This window comes from Papaver somniferum, unplaced genomic scaffold (assembly GCF_003573695.1).
Source record: "Papaver somniferum cultivar HN1 unplaced genomic scaffold, ASM357369v1 unplaced-scaffold_132, whole genome shotgun sequence".
In the NCBI taxonomy this organism is placed as follows: domain Eukaryota; kingdom Viridiplantae; phylum Streptophyta; class Magnoliopsida; order Ranunculales; family Papaveraceae; genus Papaver; species Papaver somniferum.
The window spans coordinates 4,010,475-4,036,765 of record NW_020622381.1 but is presented as its reverse complement, the minus strand read 5'-3'; the positions used below and the strand labels follow the sequence as shown (position 1 = coordinate 4,036,765).

Below are 26,291 nucleotides of genomic sequence, written 5' to 3'. Positions count from 1 at the left end.
ATTGTGAGGTGATTGATATTACTACTATGAAGTTTTTTCGGGAAAACTCATTGATAGCAAACCCTGATTTGAAGACTAACAATGAATATTAAATGCTTTGTTACCAAGGTAACATTGATAGCAAACCCTGATTTGAAGACTATATAAGGGAGAACTCTAGCAACTGGGAAACCTAATCCCCACACCTCCTGTGTGATACTAGTTGCGACTAGAGTCGATTCTCCTTTAACCTAGGTTTTTCTAAAACCATTATAGGTTAACGACTTGAAGACTTCATTGTAGTTGCATGTTCTGATCTTATTGTTTTTAATAGTACTGAGTACTATCTTCTCTAAGATTTTCTCGAGATTTATTCGCCGATAGGAAAGATAAAAAGTAGCACAAACATCTTCGTCTCATCATTTGTGATTCCACAATATCTTGTTTCGCTACCATACGATTAAGATTATTGTGAGGTGATTGATATTCCTGTTCACCTTGGTTTATCAAAAGACGGAGCAAAACTCATAGGTATTTATGTGGGAGACATATTTATCTATTTAATAGACTTTTCTGTGTGACACATATTAGTTTATCAAGTCTTCGACTTTGGGTCGTAGCAAATCTTAGTTATGGGTGAGATCATCTAAGGGAATCAAGTGCGTAGATTCCTGCTGGGATTCGGAGACATAAGGAGCATAACTGTACCTTGATCAATGTGAGATTGGTTAGGGCTCAACTACATTCCAGTCTGGAGTTAACTTGTAGTACGCTAGAGTCTGTAACGGCTTAATACAGTGTGGTGTTCAAATCTGGACTAGGTCCCGGGGTCTTTCTGAATTTGCGGTTTCCTCGTTAAAAAAATTTATGGTGTCTGTGTTATTGCCCCAGAGCTTCAGCACCATGTGACTACGTGCACTCGGTCTAAAGATGCGTGGGATATCTTAGAAACTGTATTCAAAGGAAATACCTCTAAAAAGGAAGCTAGTATTCAAAACCTAAATTCTGATTAATCTTTGTATGGCTGATGAAGATTAATTTGATGAGTTTAATCACAAAGTGTCTGAAATTGTTAATGCATCTTTTTCATTAGGTAGGACTATTCCTGAAAAGGACATTGTGATGAAAATTCTCAGATCGTTGCCAGCCAAATACGATTCTAAGAAGCATGGCATCGTTGAAGGAAATAACCTTAATACTCTATCCAGAAATACTCTGGTTGGGAAGTTAAAGATCTTTGATCATGAACATACATCCAAATCTGACAAGGATATTTCTTTCAAAGCACAAAAGAACACAAAATTTCTTGACAAAAGTAAATGTGTTGGCATATCTGTGGATGATCCTATTGAGACTGATTCGTCTGATGAAGATCCTGATAACTCAACCTCTCTGATCACAATACAGTTTAGAGATCTTCTTTTGAAGAGAAGTAAACGGTTCGTCAGAGATAATCCTAGATCATCAGTTAAACCTCATGACCGAGTTCCTCCTAAAAATAGGGATACAGTCGAAAATGATGATGAGGATATGCCTCAGTGCTTCATTTTGCCAATGAGTGTCCAAATCGTAGAAAATACACTGGGAACAAAGGTCTTGCTGCAATTCTTGATGAAATGTCTGATCACTATGATTCAAATGAAGATGAAAATCAAGTGTTGCACTCTTTGCCGAAAATTTTGATTTTGATAATTGTAGCAATACTCACATCACTCTTGATATTTTTCCTGGAGAAACTTCTTTAACTATTGTGGAGGATAAAATGGATTTTTCTCTGACTTCTGGAAATTCTGTTTCTAATGTTTCAGTCACTACTTTCAGTCTAGCAGCTTGCTCTGCTATGGTATCTGAACCATCCTCCACTTTGACATGTTCTAACTGTACCATTAAGGGTCACAGACTCTGTAGTTGTTTCAAGTACAAACATAAAGTAAGATATGTTAATAAACTTCAACGGAGAGCAAATCGATTCACATACAAGCTCAAACTTGTTCAAAAGTCGTCTGAGGTATGTAAACACAATTCTTCTCCAGAAAAGTTAATTTCCAAAGAAAATGTTAGACCTTTACAGAAAAAAACAAGGTCTAATCATTCTATGAAAGAGGATTTCAGGAACTCTTTCCAAAAAGGTCATGGTGGACAGATTATTGTTCACCCCAACACAGCTTAACTGTGTTGGTTGTGCTTCTTGTCTCATGTGCCTGATCCCAAAGAGACAAGAGCTTAGCATCTTCAGGCCTTATAAAAAATAAAAATAAAGGATTTTTATTTTATTTTATTTTTGTTTTTATTTCGATTGGTCTTTTCATATCCTAGTTTTGTATTGAAAAGATGCTTCCAGGTTTTGATTCATTAAAAAAGGGTTAAAATCGACAATTCTAGCTTCTTTAGGGATGCGAGTTGTGCGCACGTGAATCTTCTTATGTGTATAAAGGTTTTGTAACCCTACATTCCGTTTTCCTTCATTGTAAAAGTCTTTTTATCACAAGTTTGCTTGTAGTGATTGCTTTGTGAATTTCTCTCACAAACCCATATTTGTATGGAGACTCCAAGCATTATGACTTCTGATGGAAGAGAGGTTAGTATGATTGTTAAGACATCAATCATGAAGGAAAAAGATAAATCTCATGTATCCTCTTCGTTGAAAAGAAAAATGAGGGATGTGAGGAAACCAAGAGTTGTCCCTTCAAATCTTCAGTCTGGTGTTCTTGAAGAGTTGAAGGAAATAAGAAAGGATATGCAACAAATAAAGGCTATTGTTTTTAGGACTCTTGAAATTCAGAAGGCCCTGGTTCGGCATCAGTCAAGAAGGTTTGTTAAAATTGACTCCTTTATTCATGAACCTTATGTTCCAATGGCTATTGACGACAAGGAGTTCGGGGACGATAAAGAATTCTTCAAAGGTCTTAATGTCTAGGAAACTTCTTATGAGAATTTATTCTTGTGTTTTAAGAAGGATAACTAGGGTTTCGAATATCAATTATTGTGAGTACACATAGCTATTGCCAACGATTTTCATCTTGCAATCTTTTTAGATTTATTTATTTAAATTCTAAAGTTTATTTGGAAGATGATTTGCAGTATTAATCTTTATTGGTTTTATATATTACAAAAATTATTATGGGACATGTGTGTTTGCGTCCGTGACCTATGATTGTCCTATATATGTCAAAAGTTAAGTCTATTATATGTCATTGTGCAAATATTGATGGAAGATAAAATGAACTTTTGATAATAAAAACTAAGTCTATGAAATCATTATGCAAATATTGATGAAAATATAATAAACTTTTGTATATTCCGCATCATTGATCTTTCCCTGATCCACTTATTTGTGTAAGTATTGTGCGCCTCTGTAAGTTCTCTTATGTTGAGCATTTCCGATTAAATTAATCATGGGTTCTCTTGTGGTTAATTTAATTGAGTTTTCTGGATACAAATTCATGTTTCATGTAATTTGTTAATGTCCAAAGAAATCCTTCTTTTCTTGTAAAAGTAAGGTCGCTCTTGTTGTTCTTTCGGGAATGACATTTTATGGGGGAGAGTTCTTAATTGAACTTGTGCTTAATTGCCAAATCTTTGTGGGGGAGCGCAGCTGTGGAATATTGTACGAGTTATCTTGTATCTTTATAAACTCCTTGATGAATACACTAAGTTTCGACTATGTGAAATCATCGAAACAAAAATTGATATGTTCTCTTTTAGTCATGAAGTATATCTATGAGAATTTCATCATGATCCCACTAGTTTTCGTACCTTTGCCAATTTATATTGACAAAAGGGGGAGAATTAATGTGTAGTTCATACTACAAATACATATGGTTTATGGATAATTATGTAAGAGGGAGTGGATTTCATTGTGAGATGAAGTATTGACTAAGGGGGAGTGATACATATCACCATAGTATTGTTGTCAAAGTTGTGATGCAATTGGACTTTGATGCTGTGTAATAATACTATGCCATTGTATAACAATACGAAAACATCTTGTTTTTATACATTTTTATAGCTACGGATGTTCAACAACTATGATGCTGAGTTGAACACGTTCAGAATCACTGGAGTACTTGGAAGTGACGAAGATTTCGAGTAATGTTGAAGAACCAAGGAAATCAAGCATTTGGATGAGAAGCTACAAAGTTTATTTATTTTGTAATCCATATGTATTGATATTTTTGTCACTAAAATTGACAAAGGGGGAGATTGTTAGAGCACTGCTCGGTCGAACTCGCAAGCGTTGCTATCTCAAGCTTGTTTTTCAAGTTTATTTGCCAAAACTATAAGTCTTGATTTCTAGTCTACTTATAGCTAAGTCTCGGATTAGGATATAAAGTGTAGTTGAGCTTTAGACTTCATGGCGTTCATCGATTGAAGACGAAGAACTACTAAGGGGATCTTGTGGAACTTCATCAACAAAAGGTATGTGGAGACTTGAACTCATCTATCACTCAAAAGTTTATCTACTATATCTCCTATTTGAGACAAAAGTCGTATAGGTATATAGACTTCGATTATACACATTTAATATTTCGAGCTGAGTTAACTCGCTTACATATTTCTCGAAATATGTGTTGGTAAGCTTTCACTTTAACCAAGTTCATCTTATATTCTTGACGAAATTCAAAAGATGATCATGTGAAAATCGCCTGGTAACATTTTACATGATTTGTGTGAGACAGTCATTTGATGTAGACTCGGAATGTTTCGTATTGATCATTCGATCACTTGAAAATTGCTTTGAAGCTAATAGTTTGTGTGAGACAGCTATTCTCGTCTTCTAAGAATGTTTCAATGATTGAACTGAGAGTTTCAAAAAAAAAATAACCATGATCGGATATGGCACAGTATGCGTACTTGTATGCTAACTGTTGCAACTTATTCCAAGTCCGGGAACCATAATATGCATACCCGTATGCGTACTGGTTGGTTTAATGGAAGTCCGGGAACTTAGTATGCATACCCGTACGCATACTGGCGTAAGCTCAAAGTTCCGGGGTTTAACTGAGTTTGGAAGATATGCGTACCCGTTCACATACTGGAGAACCCAAACTTAGTCCAGCCACTTAGGTATGCATACCCGTTCGCATACTTGAGTAGGTTATGTTCTAAAATCGGTTTGTTCATGAACTAATACATTTACATAACAAGGAATGCAATCTTTTGCAAACTGTGGCTATAATGTTCATGAATTGATTCGAGTGAATCAAAATCGATTTTGCTTCAATTATGTCCTGTATACTTCTATGAGAATATAAAAAATTGAACAACTCTATAACTAGTTTCATTTGAGTCATTTGAACTAGTTGTGTTAAGATGAATAAGGTTGATATGAAAGTGTTCATATGGCTAACTTCGGTTAACTATTGTTGAGACAAAAAGGTGTACACATTTAGGTACGGTTACCCATATCTAAATAAAATCACTTTTCATTTGTGTGTAACAAGTTAAGTTCGATCTAACGGTTGAAAAATATTAACTTGAGTTTTATCTAACGGTGAATATTGAATGCTTTGTTACCAAGGTAACATTCATAGCAAACCATGATTTGAAGACTATATAAGGGAGAACTCTAGCAATTGGTAAACCTAATCCCCACACCTCATATGTGATACTAGTTGCGACTAGAGTCGATTCTCCTTTAACCTAGGTTTTTCTAAAACCATTAACGACTTGAAGACTTCATTGGGATTGTGAAGCTAGGCCCAACTATTTTCTCTGTAGTTGCGTTTTCTGATATTGCTGTTTTCTATCATACTGAGTACTATCTTCTCTAAGATTTGCTCGAGATTTATTCCCCGATAGGCAATATTAAAAGTAGTCACAAACATATTAGTCTCATCATTTGTGATTCCACAATATCTTGTTTCGCTACCATACGATTAAGGTTATTGTGTGGTGATTGATATTACTAGGCCGTTCTTCGGGAATATAAGTTCGGTGTATCAATTGGTTCCTGTTCACCTTGATTTATCAAAAGACGAAACAAAATTCATAGGTATTTTCGTGGGAGACAAATTTTATCTGTTCAACATACTTTTCTGTGTGAGACAGAATGGTTTATCAAGTCTTCGACTTTGGGTCGTAGAAACTCTTAGTTATGGGTGAGATCAACTAAGGGAATCAAGTGCATAGAGTCAAGCTGGAATTCAGAGACGTGAGGCGCACATCTGTACCTTGATCAGTGTGAGATTGGTTTGGGCTCAACTACATTCCAGTCCGAAGTTAACTTGTAGTAGGCTAGAGTCTGTAGCGGCTCAATATAATGTGGTATTCAAATCTGGACTAGATCCCGGGGTTTTTCTGCATTTGCAGTTTCCTCGTTAACAAAATTTCTGGTGTCTGTGTTATTTCTTTTCCGCATTATATTTTCTTTATAATTGAAATATCACAGGTTGTGCGTAGTTCAATCAATTAGATAATCCAACCTTTGGTTGTTGATATAAATTGATTGACACTTGAACATTGGTCTTTGGTACCGTTCAAGTTGTTTCACATAATAATCAGGCTCGCGTATTTCTATCTGTTTGATTTGCTGATTAGATTGTGAAACAAAGATACAACTCTTGGATATATTTCCATTGATTGAGTCTGACTGTCTAATTGATTCTCTTGGAATTATAATGGAGTTTGTCCATACAGATTTCCTAAACGAAATATTGGGTGAGGTTGTTAGATCCCCGCTTTTTCAGTTTCTATAGCTTACATGAACCCCTTATTTATAGTGAATGATAGCTTGAATCCTAAGCAAATTCATGAACTATTTTCCTTTTTCAAGACTCTCTTTATTTTGAGAGTTTTTCCTCTATCATAAATAATTACTTAGCATAAATAATTAAAAAAAGAAGAATAATCAAATAAATAAATTACTTATCATAAATTGTATTTTCGTAATTGTCTCTTAATAAATAAGATAAATCACATTTTAAAGTATAAAACATCACACAAACTGTAATATGTCAATAAATTGTGTGGGAACGAACAATCATCTTGCATATAAGAGGAAACATCAACAACATGACTAGAAAAGGCATCTAGTCACGTTTTTGCGGTTTAGTCCGTGAACCGTCACAAAAAGTTCTTTGACTATTTCCTATTTACGAATTTCCTTAGCAACACATAATAAGTGTTGTTTTAATATATCAATTATAATCTTTTCCTTATAACTCGGAATTGAATGATTCTTGGCTCATCGAGTTTGTATCTTCATTCACTACAATATGACAACCTTTTCAGGGACAAAGGTCATTCTCACTAAAGTATTAGGCTCAAATATCCTCCTCACCATAAAGTGACTACTTGTTTCGAATGATTAGAAGGTAGAATTAAACAAGAGTTACAAATGAAATCAGTATCGACATACCTTTGTTAATGAAGTCATCGTTGATATCTTCATTGTCTCTCAGTCCTCAATCTTCAAGGGTATTTAGTGATTTCCAATATACAACTACCATACTCTAATCCTAGTCCGAGACTTGACTTTAGTATACTAGAAATCATGATATAGTTTTGTATAACTAACATTACCAATAATCTTGAGATAACAAAACTTGTGAATCCAACTGAGTGATGCTTTAACAGATACCATGTAATGTTTGCATCTATATGATGTTATTTGGAGTTTTAAATGATACCACGTTTACTAATTAATGTTACCTTGCAGCAGTGTATAATAACACGTCAGGTCATGTAGTCGGCTACAACAAATCCCAATTTACTTTAGAAAAAAACCTCATAAGAGCATCTCCAATAGTGAGTGTTAAAAATCCTACGTGGAATTTTTTTAAGACCCTTATTTAAGAGGATTTATACATATAGTAAATATAGGACCCCATGACTAATAAACCATCTCCAATAGTATAGAGATTTGACCATTAGAAAACCTTATGTGATGAAATATTAACCGTTTAATTGTATTTTAATTAATTATTAAAAATAAAAATTATGACATGGAGGTCATTCTGAAGGTCAAGATAAGACTTTCTTCAAAACCTTCAAAATTAGTATTTCATCCCTCCTATTTTGTAGGACCTACTGTTGGAGATGGATTTAGTTAAAATGAAGATCTAAAATTCTATATGTCATTAAAAAACAAATCTTACACCTTCTCTTGGAGACGCTCTAAGAAGTTCAAGAAGATGTGGTGTCACATTTAAGAGTCGTAATGAACCATATCTATAGGTGAAGATTCTTCAGCAGGGCAATAAATATTCATAATTAATAAATTAAAAGGAAATCAACTGGCCGGAAGAAAAACTATCTATCCCACGCAGGTATGACTACCCTGATTCCAGTAATTTTGGAACTTATTCCCATTTATTATTATATGTCAAAGACTGTTCTGCATCAACTTACTCAAATATTGAGGAATTTCAAGTGTATGCATAACAAAAACTGAAACAAGATGCATTTCTTCAGATGAGAATGGTCTACAACCTGCACAAACAAAGGTGGTTACGAGTTAAGGTCTTTGGAGGAGTTAAATTGTAAGACACTATCTTGGATATTCCTACAAGACTCAAGTTTTCTGTGGTGTTTTATACTGAGTGCAAAGTACTTGAGGGATATATCTTTTTAGGATGAAAAAGCCCAGGAAGTGTTCTTCTACTTGGAGTGCCATGTTGCAATCAAGAAATGACTTAATGAAGGATACATGTGGCTTGTGAGAAATGGTAAAGATATCAAAATCTAGTTCGACCCTATAGATTCCAGCAATTTAAGATTCCACACCAACTCTACCAGTCACAAATACTCACTGGGTAAATTTGGAAGGTGATCCTATACCTACAAATGGAGTTAGCTAGAATACCCTACTAGTGAACTAAATTTTCGAGCCAACTATAGCCACTCAGATTCTTAGCATATATTTATTAATAGGGGATAGGAAGATAAACTCATAAGGAAGTTTACAAGTCATGGAGACTTCACCTCACAGTCTTTTCCATAAGATGGTGGCAGCAAATATTGGAGAGTTTCTATTTTAAATGATTATAATTTTCCATCAAGGAGATTCTGGAAAATAAAAGTTCAATTCCTAATACGCAATGGTGTTGGTGTGCTGATGAAAATTGGGAAATTCATTGAAGATGTGTAAACTGAATGTTGGTTTGTAACAATCTTTGGAGGCTATTGATTTTTTGTCCACTGCCCTATAATGCAAGTTATCATGTTTGCAAGTCCCCTTAGTTTGATAGTGGAAGTTGAAGGTCAAGCTACTGTAAAGGAATTAATGAGCTCATGGGTCACATACAATGGATAATAACTGTGGATTTTAGCTGGGAGCATGCTTGATGTTGGTTGTGTAGAAGACAAGAAATTTCCTAATTTTTGAGAAGAAATAAATGCATATTCCTACCATCATCTCTTAAGAAGTTAAGTAATTTCACCTTTATTATAGTCTTACAAACTCGAGTTCAGCTCAATGACAAGGCTTTGCTTATATATTTTAGCCTCAACCAAAGTGGTAGCATCCACCTAAATCGTTCGTTAAGATTAATGTTAATGCGTTTAAACGAATAGTCATGCTTCATGGGTTGCAATAACACACAATTGGAAAAGAAAATTTAATTCTACAACTACTATCTTTGGAATTGTTTATATTTTTTTGCTCGAGGAGGCTCAATTTCTTATTGGAAATTTACTTGGCTGTCAAAACGGGTCATAATAAAGTTATAGTTTAAAAGATCATTCACATATTTTGATAAACTTCCTGCAATGAAGCATCTGCAAAGTTCCATGGATAATTCTCCATATCATTGCTCTGATCATACAACTATCATCTCAGTTGGGCCATTGCGACTTCACCCACATTCTTGGAAGAGCAAATCAAACTCGTCATACTCTAGCAACTTATGCTTTTATTCATAATGTCCAACACTGATGGACATCTTCTTACCCCCTCCTTGTATTATTTCTTTCATTGAATTGGATTCCTCTATGTTAAATACTAGTTAGTTTTGTTTTGTATAACTCCCACCGTCCCAAATTACTTGTTTAATTAGAAGAAAAAAAAATCATAAAAGTATATCAAATATGTTTTCATAATTCTCATACCCCCTCCCTGTGGGTGTTTTTTTTTCTTTTTCTATTTTATCGAAAGATGCCATTGCAGGCTTATATTAATCATATAAAATTGTCAGATATATTATCAAGTGGCAAGAAATTGGAAGGGAGTCTAGCAACAAGATGAGCCCCGACCGCTTTTTGAATGACAACACCTAACCTGTGGAAAACAAAATCTCCAACTTTGACATTTGCATCAGTACTAGCCATATAATTACGAAGTCTCTTTAGGAATTTGATAGTGTCATCGCCGAGCTCACCTAAGGTAGTGAAGGCAAGGACTCCAAAGGCAAGCCTATGCTATGTGCATTTCTCAAGATATTTAATACATTTACGATCAATAGAATTGGAGAGATCTTTCCCTGGGGTAAAAGCACGTACTCCATCACCTGTGAAGGGAGAGACACCTGTCACATCCATACACACATCACGCCCGTCAATCCAGTTATAAACTAGAATGTCCGCAGGTCTCAAGTCTAAGACATTATTGGAGAGGAGACCCAATTCGACTTCCTTCCTGGATGGAACACCTGCACGGTAACACATGTCAGCGATCGTGTCACGAAAAAGATCATGACGAAACTTAAGCCCAACCTCCTTGACACAATCTAAAGCGTGATCTCCAAAAATATTCATGTCTCTGCCACAACTAGGACAAGAAAGCCACATTAAATTGTTATTACACGTGGGAATGAGATTTCCATATAATCGCTTAAAAGAACTTGATTAATAAAAGTTGGATTTGTCTGGTCCCAGATTGAGGTTGAGAAGTTTCCCGCCTGAATGTCGTCTGCTGTAAAGTTTGCTAGATCGTCTACTGCTTGGTTGCCTTCTCTATAAGTGTGATGTATATCACAACATGGTATTTGACGCATTTGATGTATGATTTCGACAATCCTTCGGAAATATACCATGGAGCTTCCTTCAGAGAGTTCATGAAGTACAAGAGATTCTCAGAGTCCATCTCAAATAGGACCTTAGTCCAATTTCTTTCAATCGTTGTCCTGGTTGCTATCACTTTGGCCCATGTTTCCACTGCTAGCATCGCTATTATTCCTAGAGGTTGTGCAAGAGCCATTGTTGTTTGCGCGCTCGAATCCCTGCAGATGAATCCTGCTCCCGCCATACCTGGGTGACCCCTAGCTGCCCCATCAATATTTACTTTAAACCAATCTGGTGCTGGGATGCTCCAACCCACTTGAATGGTTATAGAAGTTCTGGCTATATTTGTTGCCATTCAGTGAGGAGGCTTCCCTGAGAGAATTGGAGGGGAAACCTTTTTCGCCTATTAAAATTCTTGTTGTTGTGCTAAAGATCTTGCCATGATTTATTCATGATTGGATTGCATTTGATTGAACACGAGTTCATTTCTGGTCGTCCATAGTGACCAAAGAAGGAATCAACAAGTTGTAATGGTTGAGGTATTGCCTCGCATTCGAAGAATCTGTGATATTGTTGTTTGGTGGTTTAGGGTAATTGGTTCTTATCCACCTTGGGGTTGGTGTGTTGATAGGCGGTTAGATAGGGTGGTCCAAGTGGACATAGCTACCGGACATTGAATTAGCATGTGAGCAGCTGTTTCGGGCACAGAGTTGCATCGAGGGCATTGGTTGAAGTTGGATAGATTGAAATGATGTAGCATAGATAAGGTTGGTTTACCTTCATTAATAGCTTTCCACAAAAAAAGCTGAATTTGTGGAGGACATGGTAATGTCTATAAGAATTTGGTGGTTGGGAGGGGGTGTGGGCGTGAGAGGTTCTCCTGTTGGATTAGACAACTTGATGTAGGACATTTACCTGTTCTCAATGTATCAACTGTCCTAGTTGATCCCTTTCGTATGTATCAACTATTATAGTTGATCCTTTAGTCTGTATCAACAATAGTTGTTGATCCCTTGCGTCTGTTTTAGTTTACTTGCTTTGCAAGTCCTTTACTTTCCTAGTTTAGGTAGAATTCCTTTTATTATCTTTTTAGTCGGTCATGCTAGCTTATTTAAAGGCTAAGCCTTCTTGTTTAGAGTTTAACAATCTTATTATCGATCAATCAATATTATTATCGTTTAATACGAATCTCTCATCTCTTTTATATTTTCCTTAAACCTTATTATATTTTCATCTATTTTCTCATCCTTTTCTTCCCTTCTCAACACCTGCAATCTCCGTATTGCTTTCACCTCTATTAATCCTGGTATGTACCACATCAATTGGTATCATTCGACAGAGTTTTTAGATTTTTATCTAGAAACAGATCCTAGCAACGCTTCCGCAACTCAAAACCCTAAACAAAAAAAAAGTTTTTCAATATTCTCGTTTTTGATCATGGAGATATCATATGTAGAAGATCTTCTGGACCATCGAGCAGAATTACGACTTATTATTACAGACTATAAAGATGAATTGTAGGAGATTCATGATCGACCTTATCCGTACTACAATGATAAAATAAGAGAAAAACAATATCTTATTGACATAAAAGAGAAACAACAAGAGTTGAAGAGACTTGAAGAATTTATAATTACTGAAGCTAAAAAACGTGAAGAGTTTTGGACTGCTTTGGATGAAGCTACACGTGCATATCCAATTATATAGGCCAAACTTGCCGGTAAAGCAATTCCAAAGAAATCATCGTCTTCTAATGCTTCTGTAGCTGTATCAGCTACCTCAGTTAACGCAAAGAAGATGAAAGTTGTTGTTCACATGGAAGAAGTTAAACCTACTTCTGAGAAAGATAAACTTCAGGATAAACAAGTTTTGTCTTCAACTCAAGAGGTTTCGTTATCATCCGTGAGTGTTAAAGATGTTTCGATTACCTCAGTTAACAAAGACGAGATAGAGGTTGCTCTTCCAGAGAAAGAGATTAAAACTACTTCTGAAGAGAATGATGAAACTCAAGTTAAAGAAGTTTTGCGATCCAACCAAGAGGATTCGTCATCATCTAAAGGTGTTATGGTTGTTCCCAATACATCCTTAGTTGAAGAGATTTCGCATGATTCTTAGAACTTAATGGTAAATCTTCGGATCTTAGTTTGATAACTCCTGATGTTGATATGCATGTTTTATCTGTTGCTGATAATAATCAAGTTTTTATTCATGGAAACGCACGTACGGACTCTTGCGTAAACCCTATCAAGGATCACCTTGTTGAATTATCATATGTGAATTCTTTTGTGTCTCCTTATACTTCTGTAGAAGTGTTATTTCGATCTCAAGAGGATATTACTATAGAAAGTTATTCCGGTAGAAAATCTTTAGCCAAAAGGCTACTTTTGGAGTTTGAGAACGTCAAGTTTACAGCATATCCAAGTATTGATATTCACATTGAAGAGACGTTTGTACATTGGTCTACACCGAAGGGTATTAGATGGAGTGTTCCTAAAGTTCTTTCTACAACAGTGACAGCATCACTGTATGATGACACTGGATTTCATGTTTGTGCTACTATTGTAGGTGCTAATTTTGATCAATCGAATAAGCTTATAGTTTCTGATATAACCCATAACAAGGGCGAGCTTGTTGATTCATCATCTGGTAATTCTTATGTGTTGTTTCATAAATTTGTTCGTGATTGTGAATGTGCTACCACTATTGAAAATTATGCTGGAAGAATTCATGGTAGAGTTTTCTCCAAAACCAAGAGATTAATGTTGCAGAGGTATTTAGAGGATTTGATATTTGTTCGACACTTTCCGTACCTAGGACGTTTGCATCTGTACTTGGATGAACCATTGTATTTCCGATTTCAAAAGGCAGTGAAACCTTTTAATCCAGGGATTGATTTTACTACAGTTCCAGGAAATAATAGATGGAAGTATAAGCATCTGGGGGTTATATCTCTTGTTGCGCCTAATATTCTGGTTGTTGACTTTGGATCAATGTCATCAAAGGATTTACTATATATGGGTGCAGTGGGAATATCCAGTGGAGTAACTTGGTCCAGTATTTGGTTTGAAAGAGGATGTTTCGGCGTGCCTGACAAACTCAATGGTTCCAAGTATTATCCAGGCTCAAACTACACGTTCATTGCTCTTGGCGAACCAAAATCCATTAATGACTCTCTCAGAAATAATGCAGCTGTTGTCGAAACAAAATGCATCACTGGTGAACAGTTTAATGTCTTTTTCACTGCGAGAGGTACTGTTGGTCATATGGATTTGCTCTTTGCTTCAGTTACTGCACTTGGGATAGACAGTTCGACAATTCATGGTATTGACATCTTAGCATCTGTAGAATACGGTGATGATGTTAAGATGAATTTAATACTTTGCAGCTGCGAGAATTCTTTTCTTCCCGGTGACAGGAATTATGTAAATATTCTTGGAGTTGTTTTATATCTATCAACCTTGGAAGAAGAGAACAAAAAGGTTATGATACCGTGGATTGCACTCATTAACAAAAATATTATTGCTATCTCTTTTATTCGTCAGAGGTCAGATGTGAAAGTACGCAAGGTGGTTAAATCCGTTGATGTTCAAGGAAGTCTGCTTGACACTATTGTACATAAGGGAAATTGCAGTCAGATTTTTGTAACTGAATTTTATGGTGTTCTACAACATGGAATGGAAGATGATGTTTCCATCAACCCTGACGGTGAACCATTGCTTTGTCGAGTATGGCCTGGACCTGTATGCTTACAAAAATTCTTTCACATTGTCTTAGCGTGTTGGACAGATAGTAATAAGCGTTTCACAGACCCGAGAAAGAGTTGTTGCTCGGATTGTTCCAATATACCTCGATGGGACGATCCTCTTTATGAATTGTACCAATGTAATTCATATATTGCGGATAATTATTGTGTCGATCAAGGAAGTGTGAACTTTCAAACTGGTAGCTTGAAGGAATATTTTCACATATTTTTCAAATTGTTCGAGCTCTTTTCGTCAATCCTAGTGCATGCTGCGAAAATTCTACTCTTCTTCGTGATTAGAATATGGTTTATTTTCCTGGTGTTGCTGTTTACATACCAAACATTGAAGAAAAGTTACACGAATTTGCGGGTAGAAACCAACAATAATCGTGGAAACCTGGTGTACATACAGTCAGTACTCTATTCTACACTATGGACATGTGATAACATAGATATTTGTAGAGTTTTTCTTGTTTGGATTGAAGAGTTTGATGAAATTCGAAAGATTGAGACATGGGATAACAACAAAACTTTCGAATATGTTATACAAATCGAAGTACCCATAGTGGCGTGTGTATTTCGATCGTATACAGTTCTTGCTAGTAACAGAGACGTCTACGAGGTGGCATTCACAGGTTCAACTTCTACTGGAAGAATATTATTTGGATTGTCAGCAAATATCAATGACAAACGAGTTACTTGGGAGCCTGGAGGGGAAATTCCCTTTATTGTGTTCGATAAAGGTGAAAAGCTAGTTGTTAATAATTCACACTTTGAATCTTCTGGCACATCTCAAAAGGTTTTATATGAACGCCTTGCTGCCACCTTGCTGCCGATAAAGTTGGTGATTATTTTTCACTACTATGATCATTTGGGAAGTCTTTCCGTTATTCAAAGCTGCGTTCTGGTTACTACTTATTAGGAAATAATATATGAGAGTCTATATTTAGGAGATATGCACATTAAGTTGTGAGAGTTTATGTTAGGAAAGTGTCTATGTTTAGAGTTTGATCTTAGTTAGGAAAGTGCCTTGAGTGGTCGTGAAGTTTGTGAACAATATAAATAGGCTGTTGAGCCATGAAAGTTGATACACCAAGATTATTATCAATGTAGTCTTTTATGCTTCCACGTTTATGCTCTCCTCTCTCTTGCTCGATCCTTAACATGGTATCAGAGCGAGGTGAGAGGGAGAGAGGATAAGAAGAGAGTTAGATAATCTTATAGAATTCGTGATGTTTAGGTTTTCGAAGAAATTCATGTTCGTTAAAAAAAAAAAAAAATCGTGACTGGTTACGAAGGATTAGGGTTCTCTGAACAAACAAAAGGATGGTGGTTTTGGAACGAGAAAAGATAGGGACATGCTGCTGCTACTGTTGGATCTCTGGCATTGTTGATGATTCTCATGGTGTTGTGTTGTCGACGTTGATTGATGGACAGAGTTGACAGAGAAGAGTATGGAGCTTCCGATGATTTATATTACAACGGTGATTTATTGGTGCTTCCGTTTATTGTTAGTAGTGGGTCGCTGCTGTATCGTAAGTATACGATGAAGATCACTGATGGATATCGGTAATGAATGGAGCGAGAACTGACAGATGGGTTCTGGTGGCGAGGTTTGAGGTCGAGTCCGTGGAGTTATTTAGTCCAAGGTGGAACCCTAAAACAGTAAAACACAGAGACAAAGATACAAGATTGTTGTCGTTAATGTTGCATGATGAGTATTTGGTTGATCACTTCCAAAAGGTTTCGCTGCTCCTGCCATTGACGGTTTCGACAGTGAATGCTGTTATTATTTGAGTAGTATTGCTGGATCGGTGATAAGGATGGTTGTTGTCACAATTATGGCAGTAACTACGAAGAGGACCGTAATGTCCTAAAACTACGAAGGGGACCGAAATCGTCCTAAAACTATGAAGGGGACCGTAATGTCCTTAAACTACGAAGGGGGCCGAAACGTCCTTAAACTACGAAGAGGACCGAAACATGTCCTTAAAACTACGAAAATGAGACTGTAATGTCTTTAAACTTCCGAAAATGGGACCGTAATGTCCTTAAACTATGAAGGGGACCGAAACGTCCTTAAACTACGGTCTGAAGATTTTTTTTTTGGCAAAAGCGTTGAAAAAAAAAGAAGAAGAAAGAAGAAAACCGAAGTTAAATTTCTTTTGTCCAAGATGGGCATTCGTGATCTACATGCTCCATCTTGAGGGAGGGTATTAGGAAATAATATATGAGAGTCTATATTTAGGAGATATGCACATTAAGTTGTGAGAGTTTATGTTAGGAAAGTGTCTATGTTTAGAGTTTGATCTTAGTTAGGAAAGTGCCTTGAGTGGTCGTGAAGTTTGTGAACAATATAAATAGGCTGTTGAGCCATGAAAGTTGATACACCAAGATTATTATCAATGTAGTCTTTTATGCTTCCACGTTTATGCTCTCCTCTCTCTTGCTCGATCCTTAACACTACTCTTTTAGCATGAGAAGACATTACACTTTGCTTTGGAACTCGTTGTTCAAAGATTTTATTTGATGTTGAAGCAAATTGTGATCACCATGTTGGTCAAAGGAGTGTGTTTGTAGAAGGCAATTACTACGAAAGAGGCAAGAGAAGTGTATCGACTATTCTCTATAATGCAAATCAAGCTGCTTCTGCAATGATAATACTTGGTTGTTGTTCTCCCAGGATGATTATTCATGTTCACAAATGTGTAACATGTTTCATGTCATATGCCAGTTCGCGTTCAAAACAAGTTTTTCCGAATACAAGTTTTGGTTTGAGCAAGAGTGTTTTGTCTAGAACAATTAGTGAAGCAGTTCTTGACGTTAGGAGAGCACAAGAAGGGTCTTTACACAAAGGGTTTCGGGTAATAGACCTTGTATTTGATCGTGGAAAATCTACACGAACAGATGATAAACTCGATAGTCTTCTAGACAGTGAAATATTTAGAGTAAACCAAGTACGAGGAGAAAGAAAATTAATAGCCATTACTAACATGGTCAACAAGTATATCATGTTCTTTTCTTCGCCTGCTGCTGTATTGTTGTTGGTTGGAATACTAGATAACACTATCGATGCTAGACGTTATGTCGAAATTCGAGACTTGGTTGGTGGATTCTATTTCCTAACAGAAATGTTGATATTGATGTCAAGAAAGTATTCTTGGACCAAATAAGGACTGAGTTAATCGAATATGCTTTAAAAGGAATAGCTAAGCAGTTGGAAGACACACATGTTGTACTCGTAGAAGTCGTTGGTAACATGATTTACTTCACCAGCACTGATTACGTGACTTTTGTCTTTGATCGTGGGAAATTTAAGCACAACACTTATGATGCTTTGAGACACATTTCTTGGATATTTCGGTTTATGATCTCTAAATCTATGAGATTTTTGTTTGATCGTGGTAAACCGGTAAACGTGATGTCTACATTTTTCATGGAGAAAAAGAACTCATATTCTGCAATGAAGACTCGAGGCGTAGAGCAATATTTGGAGAGAATGAAGTTTTTCTTTTTAGCTAACTCGAGGGCGAGTTTCTTTCAAGAAGGGGAGGGACTGATGTAGGACATCTACCTGTTCTCAATGTATCAACTATCCTAGTTGATCCCTTTCGTATGTATCAACTATTATAGTTGATCATTAAGTCTGTATCAACAATAGTTGTTTATTCCTTGCGTCTGTTTTAGTTTACTTGCTTTGCAAGTCCTTTACTTTCCTAGTTTAGGTAGAATTCCTTTTATTATCTTTTTAGTCGGTCATGCTAGCTTATTTAAAGTCTAAGCCTTCTTGTTTAGAGTTTAACAATCTTATTATCGATCAATCAATATTATTATCGTTTAATACAAATCTCTCATCTCTTTTATCTTTTCCTTAAACCCTATTATATTTTCATCTGTTTTCTCATCCTTTTCTTCCCTTCGCAACACCTGCAATCTCCGTATTTCTTTCACCTCTATTAATCCTGGTATGTAACACATCACAACTATACCCGAATGATGTGGTGCATTTACCTGATTAAGAGTGGGGCCAGATTATTTTGTCTGGGATGTTGTTAATGTGAAGGTGGATATTTATAATATGTTAGATGGCATTGGGAGGGAGGTTGTTTAGCTGATCATGTCTCCAATTATGAGAGAATGGGTCAATTAGTTCTGCTACATATTGGATAAGAGCAAATTGTAAGGGATCAAGGTTTTGAAAGTTGGGTGTCCAATTAGCTTGGATAGGTGTGTCTAAACCATTTCCTACTTGGTGAAATATATGACTTTTGAAAGAAGGTATAAGAGATGCCATATGTTTCCATTGTGGACTGGCGGTAGTAGGTATTGTGATTATACCTTGAAGTATTGGTTGATGTTGGAGGTATTTCTTGTTGTAAAGGCTTGAGCAAATAGAATGCGTATGTTTTTTCATGAACAACGTCTTATTGTGATGGCTACTTTTTGTAATGCGCAACCCTCCTTCCGCTATCTGCTTGTTGAGCTTTCCCACGGGGTGATGCTGATGCCTTACTGCTATTGTCTCGGTACCTATATTGACACATCGGCTCATACGACAAACCATCGGTATGATTCTTGTGAGTTGTGGCTACATGTTCCTGTATTGAAAACAGGGGAAAATATCGTTTGGTCCTTTTTTAGGTGGTCCCATGTCTGTTTGGTCCTTTGGGAAAATGCCTTTACTGTTTGTTCCATAATTATTTAAAAATATAAAACTGACAAAAATATCCTTTCACGTTAATTTTTACTTATTTTTTTGTAGCAGTTCATTCTGCGTGATGAACCATCAATAATTTTTACTTCATTATTTCATTAAAATTCTACAAAATTTTTGTTATTAAGAACAAAAAATCCAAGTTCATTTTTTCAAATGGACTCCTATTAAAACCTGTGAAAACCGAGTTCATTTTTTCAAATGAACTCCTAATAAAACCTATATGAAAACCGAGTTCATTTTTTCAAATGAACTCCTATTAAAACCTATGAAAACCTAATAAAACCTATATGAAAACCGAGTTCATTTTTCAAATGAACTCCTAATGAAAACGTATATGAAAACCGAGTTCATTCTTTCAAATGAACTCCTAATAAAGCCTATATGAAAAACGAGTTCATTCTTTGAAATGAACACATAACAAAAATTCCACTATTATCATCATCATCATCTTCATCTTCTTCGACGTCTTCAACAGCAGCAGCAACATCGTCGTCTTCAAACACCATCAACAACATCATCTTCCATCATCTTCAACAAACCGAATCTTCACCAGTATCTGTATTCATCATCACCACAAGTTCATCTTCAACATATCAAATCTTCACCACAGGTTCATCTTTAACAGCAGCAGCAACATTAAAAAAACAACGACAACAAAAACATCATCGCCTCCAAAAACAACAACAACAGTAACATCGTTCATTCAAAATCATTATCTTCCTCGTCGTTGTCTTCAAGAACACATATGTATTCATCGTCACCAATATGATCAGCAACAACGTATTCAACAGTAGCAACATCATCATATTCGTCGTCTACAACTACCAAAATCTACATAGCAAAATCACAGATCAAGAAAATATAGAGAAGAAGAAAAGAAAACATATTAATAGTAGCAAACATCATCGTATTCATCGTCTACAGATCAAGAAAACATCTGTATTAATCATCACCGACATGAGTTCATCTTCATCAACACGCCATGGCTACAGGAGAAGGAGCAGCAGCAACAGATTTGGTTCATCATCAGACAACTGCAACAACAGATTTGGTTCGTCTTCAACACGAGTTCATCTCATTAACACGAGCAGCAAAACATCATTCTTCATCTTCATCTTCAAAAGCTTCATCGTCGTCTTTAAGTCTTCATCGTCTCTGTTCATTCTTGACACTGAACTGTTGGTTCATCTGAAATAATGAACAAAATTTCAGATCTAGAAAAAAAAAGATGAGAGAGAAAGTAAATTTGAAAATGGTTTCTTCTCTCTTATTTTTTGACTATATATATGATACTTATCTAAAAGGGTATTTCTGCCACTACAAGATGACAATTACGTCATCCATGACGTCATCGTAGGACCAAATCATAATTTCTAGGACCAAATAATAATATATTTTTCCAAAAAGGACCAGTCAGCTGGACCAAACTCCCTCTAATATATTATTTCTAGGACCATATGGTATTTCCTACTTGAAAAAATCAAAACGGCGCGTCTTGACTGGAGGAAGTACTCGTATCAGATTCCGTTGAATATAAAGTGGGTGAAAACACTGTTTGGAGATCTAAACGCAACTCCATATGCGGTCTACCTGCCATTTGCCGAGGTTCAGAGAAACACAAATTTCTACCTACAGGTAAACTCGTCTAGGTTTATTTAAATCAAGAGATACAAAACCCTAATGATTTTGTAGAGTAAGGGTTGCGTAGTTATCACTCTTCAAATCTAGGGTTTTTGAAATTTTCATAATTCGTGTGGAACCAGTGTCAGAAATTTTGCCGTGATTATGAGGAATTCATCTTCTCCATGTCCATCTACTTCTTCTACTTCTTCAGTTGTCACACCTGAAGATGTTCTTGAATCATTGATGAATGATGGTACAATTGATGCCATTAGACTTAAAATCATTTCCCAATTAAAAGCCAATGTAAGTTTTCTTTGTTCTATCGTATTTCATTGCTGAAAGAAAAATTTCATTATTTTCGTTAATTTCGCAAGAATTTGGTATGAAGTTCTGATTTTTGGTGTCAATTGGTTACTATTTTGTCATGAACACATTCATTTCCCTATAAGTTTTCAGTTTTGATGACTGGGAAAGTTAACATGGTTGTTCGGTTATGAAGTAGGGCAAAGTAAGCGTTGCGTGTTTAACCTTAGCCCTTGTTTGCTCAGCTTTCTTTAAAAATCTGGGAGCAGATTGCATTTAGGAACACCCCACTATGTGGCCATTGCCAGTAGACGACATTGAGCTGAAACATCATATGCTTTAATTTTAATCGAAAACATTCATCAGTTATGGAAAGATTGCTTTTGTGGCTCCTGTTATTCCGATAGCATCATAACACAAACAAGCGTCAGGTTCTAGACAAGGATTCTATAGACTCTGGGGCTAGAATGGTTTGCGTTTGTGTTTCCTCTTAAATAGATTTCGAATATCATTAGTGTTTTTCGAGAGAATTTAAGTTGTTTGTGTTTAATGTTTGAACCTGCTTGGTCCTCCTGTACTGCAGGAGGAGCTAAAGAAAAATACAATCACAATGGTGGAGCAGAGTAAGGTTCTTAACACACCGGGTGCAGAGAAGCAGACGAAAAGGGAGCTGTTTGATGCGCTGAGGCATGAACTTGAGTAAGTTGTTGTGGTTTTGCCACACTTTACCAATGAATCGTTTAAGACTTCTGACCAACAGCTATGATGCGCAGTTAGAAATGTCATGATCCCATGAACAAGGTGCAAATGCTACTATGCTAGAGGGAGTTTCATCACATTAGTCACTTGTCTAATGTTGAGACTTTTTTAGCAGTGGGAGTGGTGTAACAACCATTTTATTGATTTTACTGCAGGACTCCAGTACTTGACAAAGCCTCAAAATCAGTCTGGGAGTTGATGTCAGAAAATGAAATGTTTATGAAGGAGATAGGCGAAACAGTTGAAAGAGTTTTTTATCGGTTGAGTGGTCAAGAACCCTTGCCACTTGCTCTTCCAAATGGCAAACTAGAAGCGCAAGAACAACCTGAGCAGGAAAACCATGATGAGAACGGAAACACAGATTCTCTGTTGAAGAAGAGAAGCTTTCACGAGATTAGCGTTGAAGGGAGTGGTGCACCAGGTGAATTTGCAGATGGTTCAGGTGAACCGCTGTCAGCACCATCCGTGCCTGAAGATTCTTCTATTTCAATGCCTTTTTCTAATGTAAAGCCATGATTCACTTTTCACAAGGTAATAGCAAAATGATATGCTGATCTGAAACTGTGTGATTGAGTATATGATTTTTAAGTACAACGCCTTAGTATGCATTGCTCCCGAAGGTTTTACTCCAGTATTGGTCGATCACATTACATTTGAAGCCTCTTTTTCTTTTGCAACTGAGGAGAATTTGAAACCATTCTCAGTAGTATTTCCCACTCTTTGTTGGATCTGAAGATTCTAAACCAATCTGCCCAAGTAAATAAATATAGAGCAGCAAGCATGTCTCAACCAAAATAAGGTCTTCTCCGGCTAAGCTATTTAAACTTTACACGAGATGATCCATGTGTCAGACGTACCACTTCAAATGGTCTTTGTGGGCATTGTTTATGCATTGTGGAAAGTGCAGATCAAGTTTTATTCTCCACTTCTAAAGTCTGGGAAGAGTTTGAAGATCGCAAAGCTTCTGTACTAGGAGCTAGCTTGATTCCAAACACCCGAATCACCCTACAGTCGATAGATTAAGATTATGCTGAGGGAAGAATGCATGAAAATTGATTTAGGAAAACTGCTTCATTCAAAAAGGAATATTTACACTTGGATAACAAAGACCTAAAATTGATTTCTAGGTTTTGTTAGAGATTTCTGTCAGGAAATTCAATAATTAACAATTTCTCCAGTAGTTCTGGGGTCCCTTAGTAGGATATTCTATTTGTTCCATTGATGGTTCAGTAGATGGGAACGACTGAACCATAAACATAGCTCCATTAGGTTGACCAAGGGTGCTAGTTAACTCCATATCATAGTGTGATTGCTGAGTATAAGTTGGCTCCATGGAACTGTAATTATTCTCCTCGTACGAGACATCGAAACCAGTGTTGTCCGCTAGCCCAAGGAGGCAATTCATAGACCTTACTCTTGCTGCTAAATAAGCTTGTTGATCACTGGAGTGTACGGTTGCTGCGTCTTGCTCATCTAATAGATCCTTACCAATGTTGCTCAGTTCGCATGGCGCATTCGAATTAAATGTCGTTTCATTCCTTCGTGAATTTTCTAGGAATGAGTCATACTGAGGAAGATAAGCATGAACTTGGTTCATATTAGCGATATAGGCTGGCTCTTGAACTCGATATTCTTCCTCTGGCCTATAAAAGAAATCTTCATTTGTCGTCCTTTGATTTGAAAATGAAGTCATACGTTGGATTCCTTGGTTGCCCAAACTTTCCGTAAATGGAACATTCGTACCTACAATTATAAAAATCAAAAGACCGTTTAGATAATTTTGAGAGTCCAAACTTAGAGACAAAAGATGAGAAAACAAGTTTGGATCCGTACCTTGTAAGTGTGACATCTGAATTCTAGGAGCAACTGGAGGCCTGCTTGCTGGATTGAACTTATAATCTTCACAAGAAGGATGTAACATAGGTCTTTGACTGCCGAACTGAGGATATTGCAACTGGGGTGATGGTTGATGTCCGTTAAAATTTAGATAAAAATCTTGATGATACTCATTACTCGAGTGGAAGAAAGCAGAGTTGGAAGAGGGAAAAGGTCTCTGGCTCAATAGGAACAATCGACTATCACATTGAAGAATCTTTTGATAGTGTTTTTCGAGTGTTCCTTCAGGAAACTGAAGATAATGCCTCCTGCAAAAAGAGAAGAAAGGCATAAGAAAAAAGATGGACAAATGCTGAATTCCATGTTAGAGAAATTGCAAAAACGAAACAATAGCACACTATGTAAATCTATGTTTACCTGTAACTTGGTGCTTGTCCTCCTGTAAAATCCGCCGACTGTTGCCATAGAGTATGTTTTCTTGGCTGCGGACTCATTTCTTTGCCGTACACAGGAGGATTTTCCAACTGAAAGTAATCAAAGTGTTTACGTCATTAATACAAAATGAATAAAATTTAGAAAACTAAAAGAATTTTGAACTTAATAAAAAATAAAAAAATTCTTATAAAATAATACTAAGAATGTATTACCTCTAGTTCAAGAATCCCTGGTTGGTTTTCTTGAAAAACTGCTCTAATGGCTGATATATCCCTCCATTGAACTTCAATTTTACTTTTCAGCCCACGATCCAAAATCTCCCATACTAGTTTACGCTTCGCGTAATAACATTTAGCCACTAAATCTCCTTCATGCTTAGCTACTCTCTGTAAAAAGGAAAATATATATATATATATATATATATATATATTCAAATCACAAAACAAGATCAATATGAATGTCGAATAAAGTAGAAAACGAGGAAAAAAGAAGTTTACCTCCCAAGAGCCAATTCTAAGCAGTGATGCACAAAAATTTGAAGCTTTCCATTTCTCGGAAGACATTGGACGAATAGCAAAATTGTTGGCTCTAGCTTTTGGTGATTTTTCATTATGAGTAGTCGTGGTGGTATCATGATATGTTTGGTACATAGAATTATCATTCCTTTGAGATAGCTTTGATTCAATAAGGTCTACAAATGATGGAGTTTTTCTTAGTTTTAAACCAAGCGGTCTTGATTCTCCAGAGATATCAACTGATTGTCCTCCATCCTTTTTAAAACACAAACAAAAACATCACATTAGAAAAACCGGTGCATATGCCCATTAAACCCAGAGTTTGAAAAACACCATGAAAACCAGAGGAGGAGAAAATGTAAGAACATGGAGGAGAAGACCATAATACCTGTTGTTGTTGTTGATGATGATTAAGATTATTCATTAATCTAATCCTTTCAGCTTCATTAAACTGATCATAACCGAGATAACCATTATCCATAATGATATCCTGTTCATCATATCTTCTTGCAGCTACATTAAACTGATCATAATCAAGATAACCATTATCCATAACCATATCTTGTTTTCTTTCTTTCTAGTTTCTTTCTTCAAATACAACCCAGATGATTTTGGAAATCTTATCAAATTCCTAGTTTATAATAATATAATCAAACTAACAACGTATGATAACTAAAAACCTCTGGAAATATTTTTTCTCTAACTGAAGATGACTTAATTTGTTATTGACAACTCGATTCGTATTTATAATTAGAATTTCCCTTGACTGCGACGTTGAAAAATATTTAGTGATGACGAGTGTACATTTTGACACGTAGATCCGCCGATTGTGTCGCTTGTACTTTTTCGGAGATTTCTTTGTTTTTACGATTCTGGTAAATATTCGCCGGTTTTTCTCTCCGGAAAACGATTTTACTAGCTAAATTTGGGAGATGTTTAATCTATTTTTGTTATTTAGAAATTTTGACCCAAAACTATTTTACCTGCAATCTTTTTGACTGGAAATTATTTAACAGTTATGAAATTGTTTGGTTTAAATTATCATGAACCGGATAAAGTAGTGAAAAATGTCTAGGAGAACATTCATGAGCAGCTGGATTTCTTGAGGTCATGTAGATATGGCTGCTGCTGAAGCAAACTGTATACATATTATTTTTATAGTGGTTACGTCCTTATATTTCCCAGCCGTCACGAGCGCATTTACGCCAAACGGATCTGGTCCATTAAGTCACTATCATGGCTCAGTTTCTTAACTTTAGTACAGCTCTGCCACCTGCAGGAAAATATTTATTAAGATAGTGAGGCTCATCATCATAAGGTAGCAGCCAACCCAGTCAGTCACCTGTTGAAATGTGACGCCATTTCCTTCAAGTGGTTTTTTTTAATTCACTCGTGCTTAATAGCCGACATGCCGTTTTCTGTAAATATTTTTGGCACATGC

At 36.1% G+C, this 26,291-nt stretch overlaps 2 protein-coding genes across 2 annotated transcripts; one reads left to right on the top strand and one right to left on the bottom strand.

Annotated features, from left to right (window-relative positions):
- Positions 1-20,928: 20,928 nt before the first annotated feature.
- On the top strand, positions 20,929-22,695 carry LOC113332952. Its single transcript, XM_026579446.1, has 4 exons — positions 20,929-21,014; positions 21,143-21,305; positions 21,889-22,004; positions 22,220-22,695. Exons 1-4 carry the CDS (start codon positions 20,959-20,961, stop codon positions 22,578-22,580), a joined length of 696 nt encoding a protein of 231 aa, XP_026435231.1. The 5' UTR covers positions 20,929-20,958; the 3' UTR covers positions 22,581-22,695.
- A 411-nt stretch (positions 22,696-23,106) lies between these two features.
- Positions 23,107-25,541, bottom strand: LOC113332971. Its single transcript, XM_026579458.1, has 6 exons — positions 25,239-25,541; positions 24,833-25,105; positions 24,548-24,721; positions 24,318-24,424; positions 23,898-24,208; positions 23,107-23,807 (listed from the first exon to the last, which is right to left on the bottom strand). The coding sequence occupies exons 1-6, from the start codon at positions 25,407-25,409 to the stop codon at positions 23,227-23,229; spliced, it is 1,617 nt and encodes a 538-aa protein (XP_026435243.1). The 5' UTR covers positions 25,410-25,541; the 3' UTR covers positions 23,107-23,226.
- Positions 25,542-26,291: the final 750 nt, after the last annotated feature.

What these genes read in the sequence shown, in the direction of transcription:
- LOC113332952 (XM_026579446.1), top strand. Translation starts at nt 20,959, where the DNA reads ATGCGGTCTACCTGCCATTTGCCGAGGTTCAGAGAAACACAAATTTCT. An exon ending in ACACAAATTTCTACCTACAG is followed by an intron (nt 21,015 to 21,142) that starts GTAAACTCGTCT and finishes GTGTGGAACCAG; the next exon opens with TGTCAGAAATTTTGCCGTGA. An exon ending in GCGCTGAGGCATGAACTTGA is followed by an intron (nt 22,005 to 22,219) that starts GTAAGTTGTTGT and finishes ATTTTACTGCAG; the next exon opens with GACTCCAGTACTTGACAAAG.
- LOC113332971 (XM_026579458.1), bottom strand. Translation starts at nt 25,409, where the DNA reads ATGGTTATGGATAATGGTTATCTTGATTATGATCAGTTTAATGTAGCT. An exon ending in ATCATCAACAACAACAACAG is followed by an intron (nt 25,106 to 25,238) that starts GTATTATGGTCT and finishes TGTTTTAAAAAG; the next exon opens with GATGGAGGACAATCAGTTGA. An exon ending in CAGGGATTCTTGAACTAGAG is followed by an intron (nt 24,425 to 24,547) that starts GTAATACATTCT and finishes GATTACTTTCAG; the next exon opens with TTGGAAAATCCTCCTGTGTA.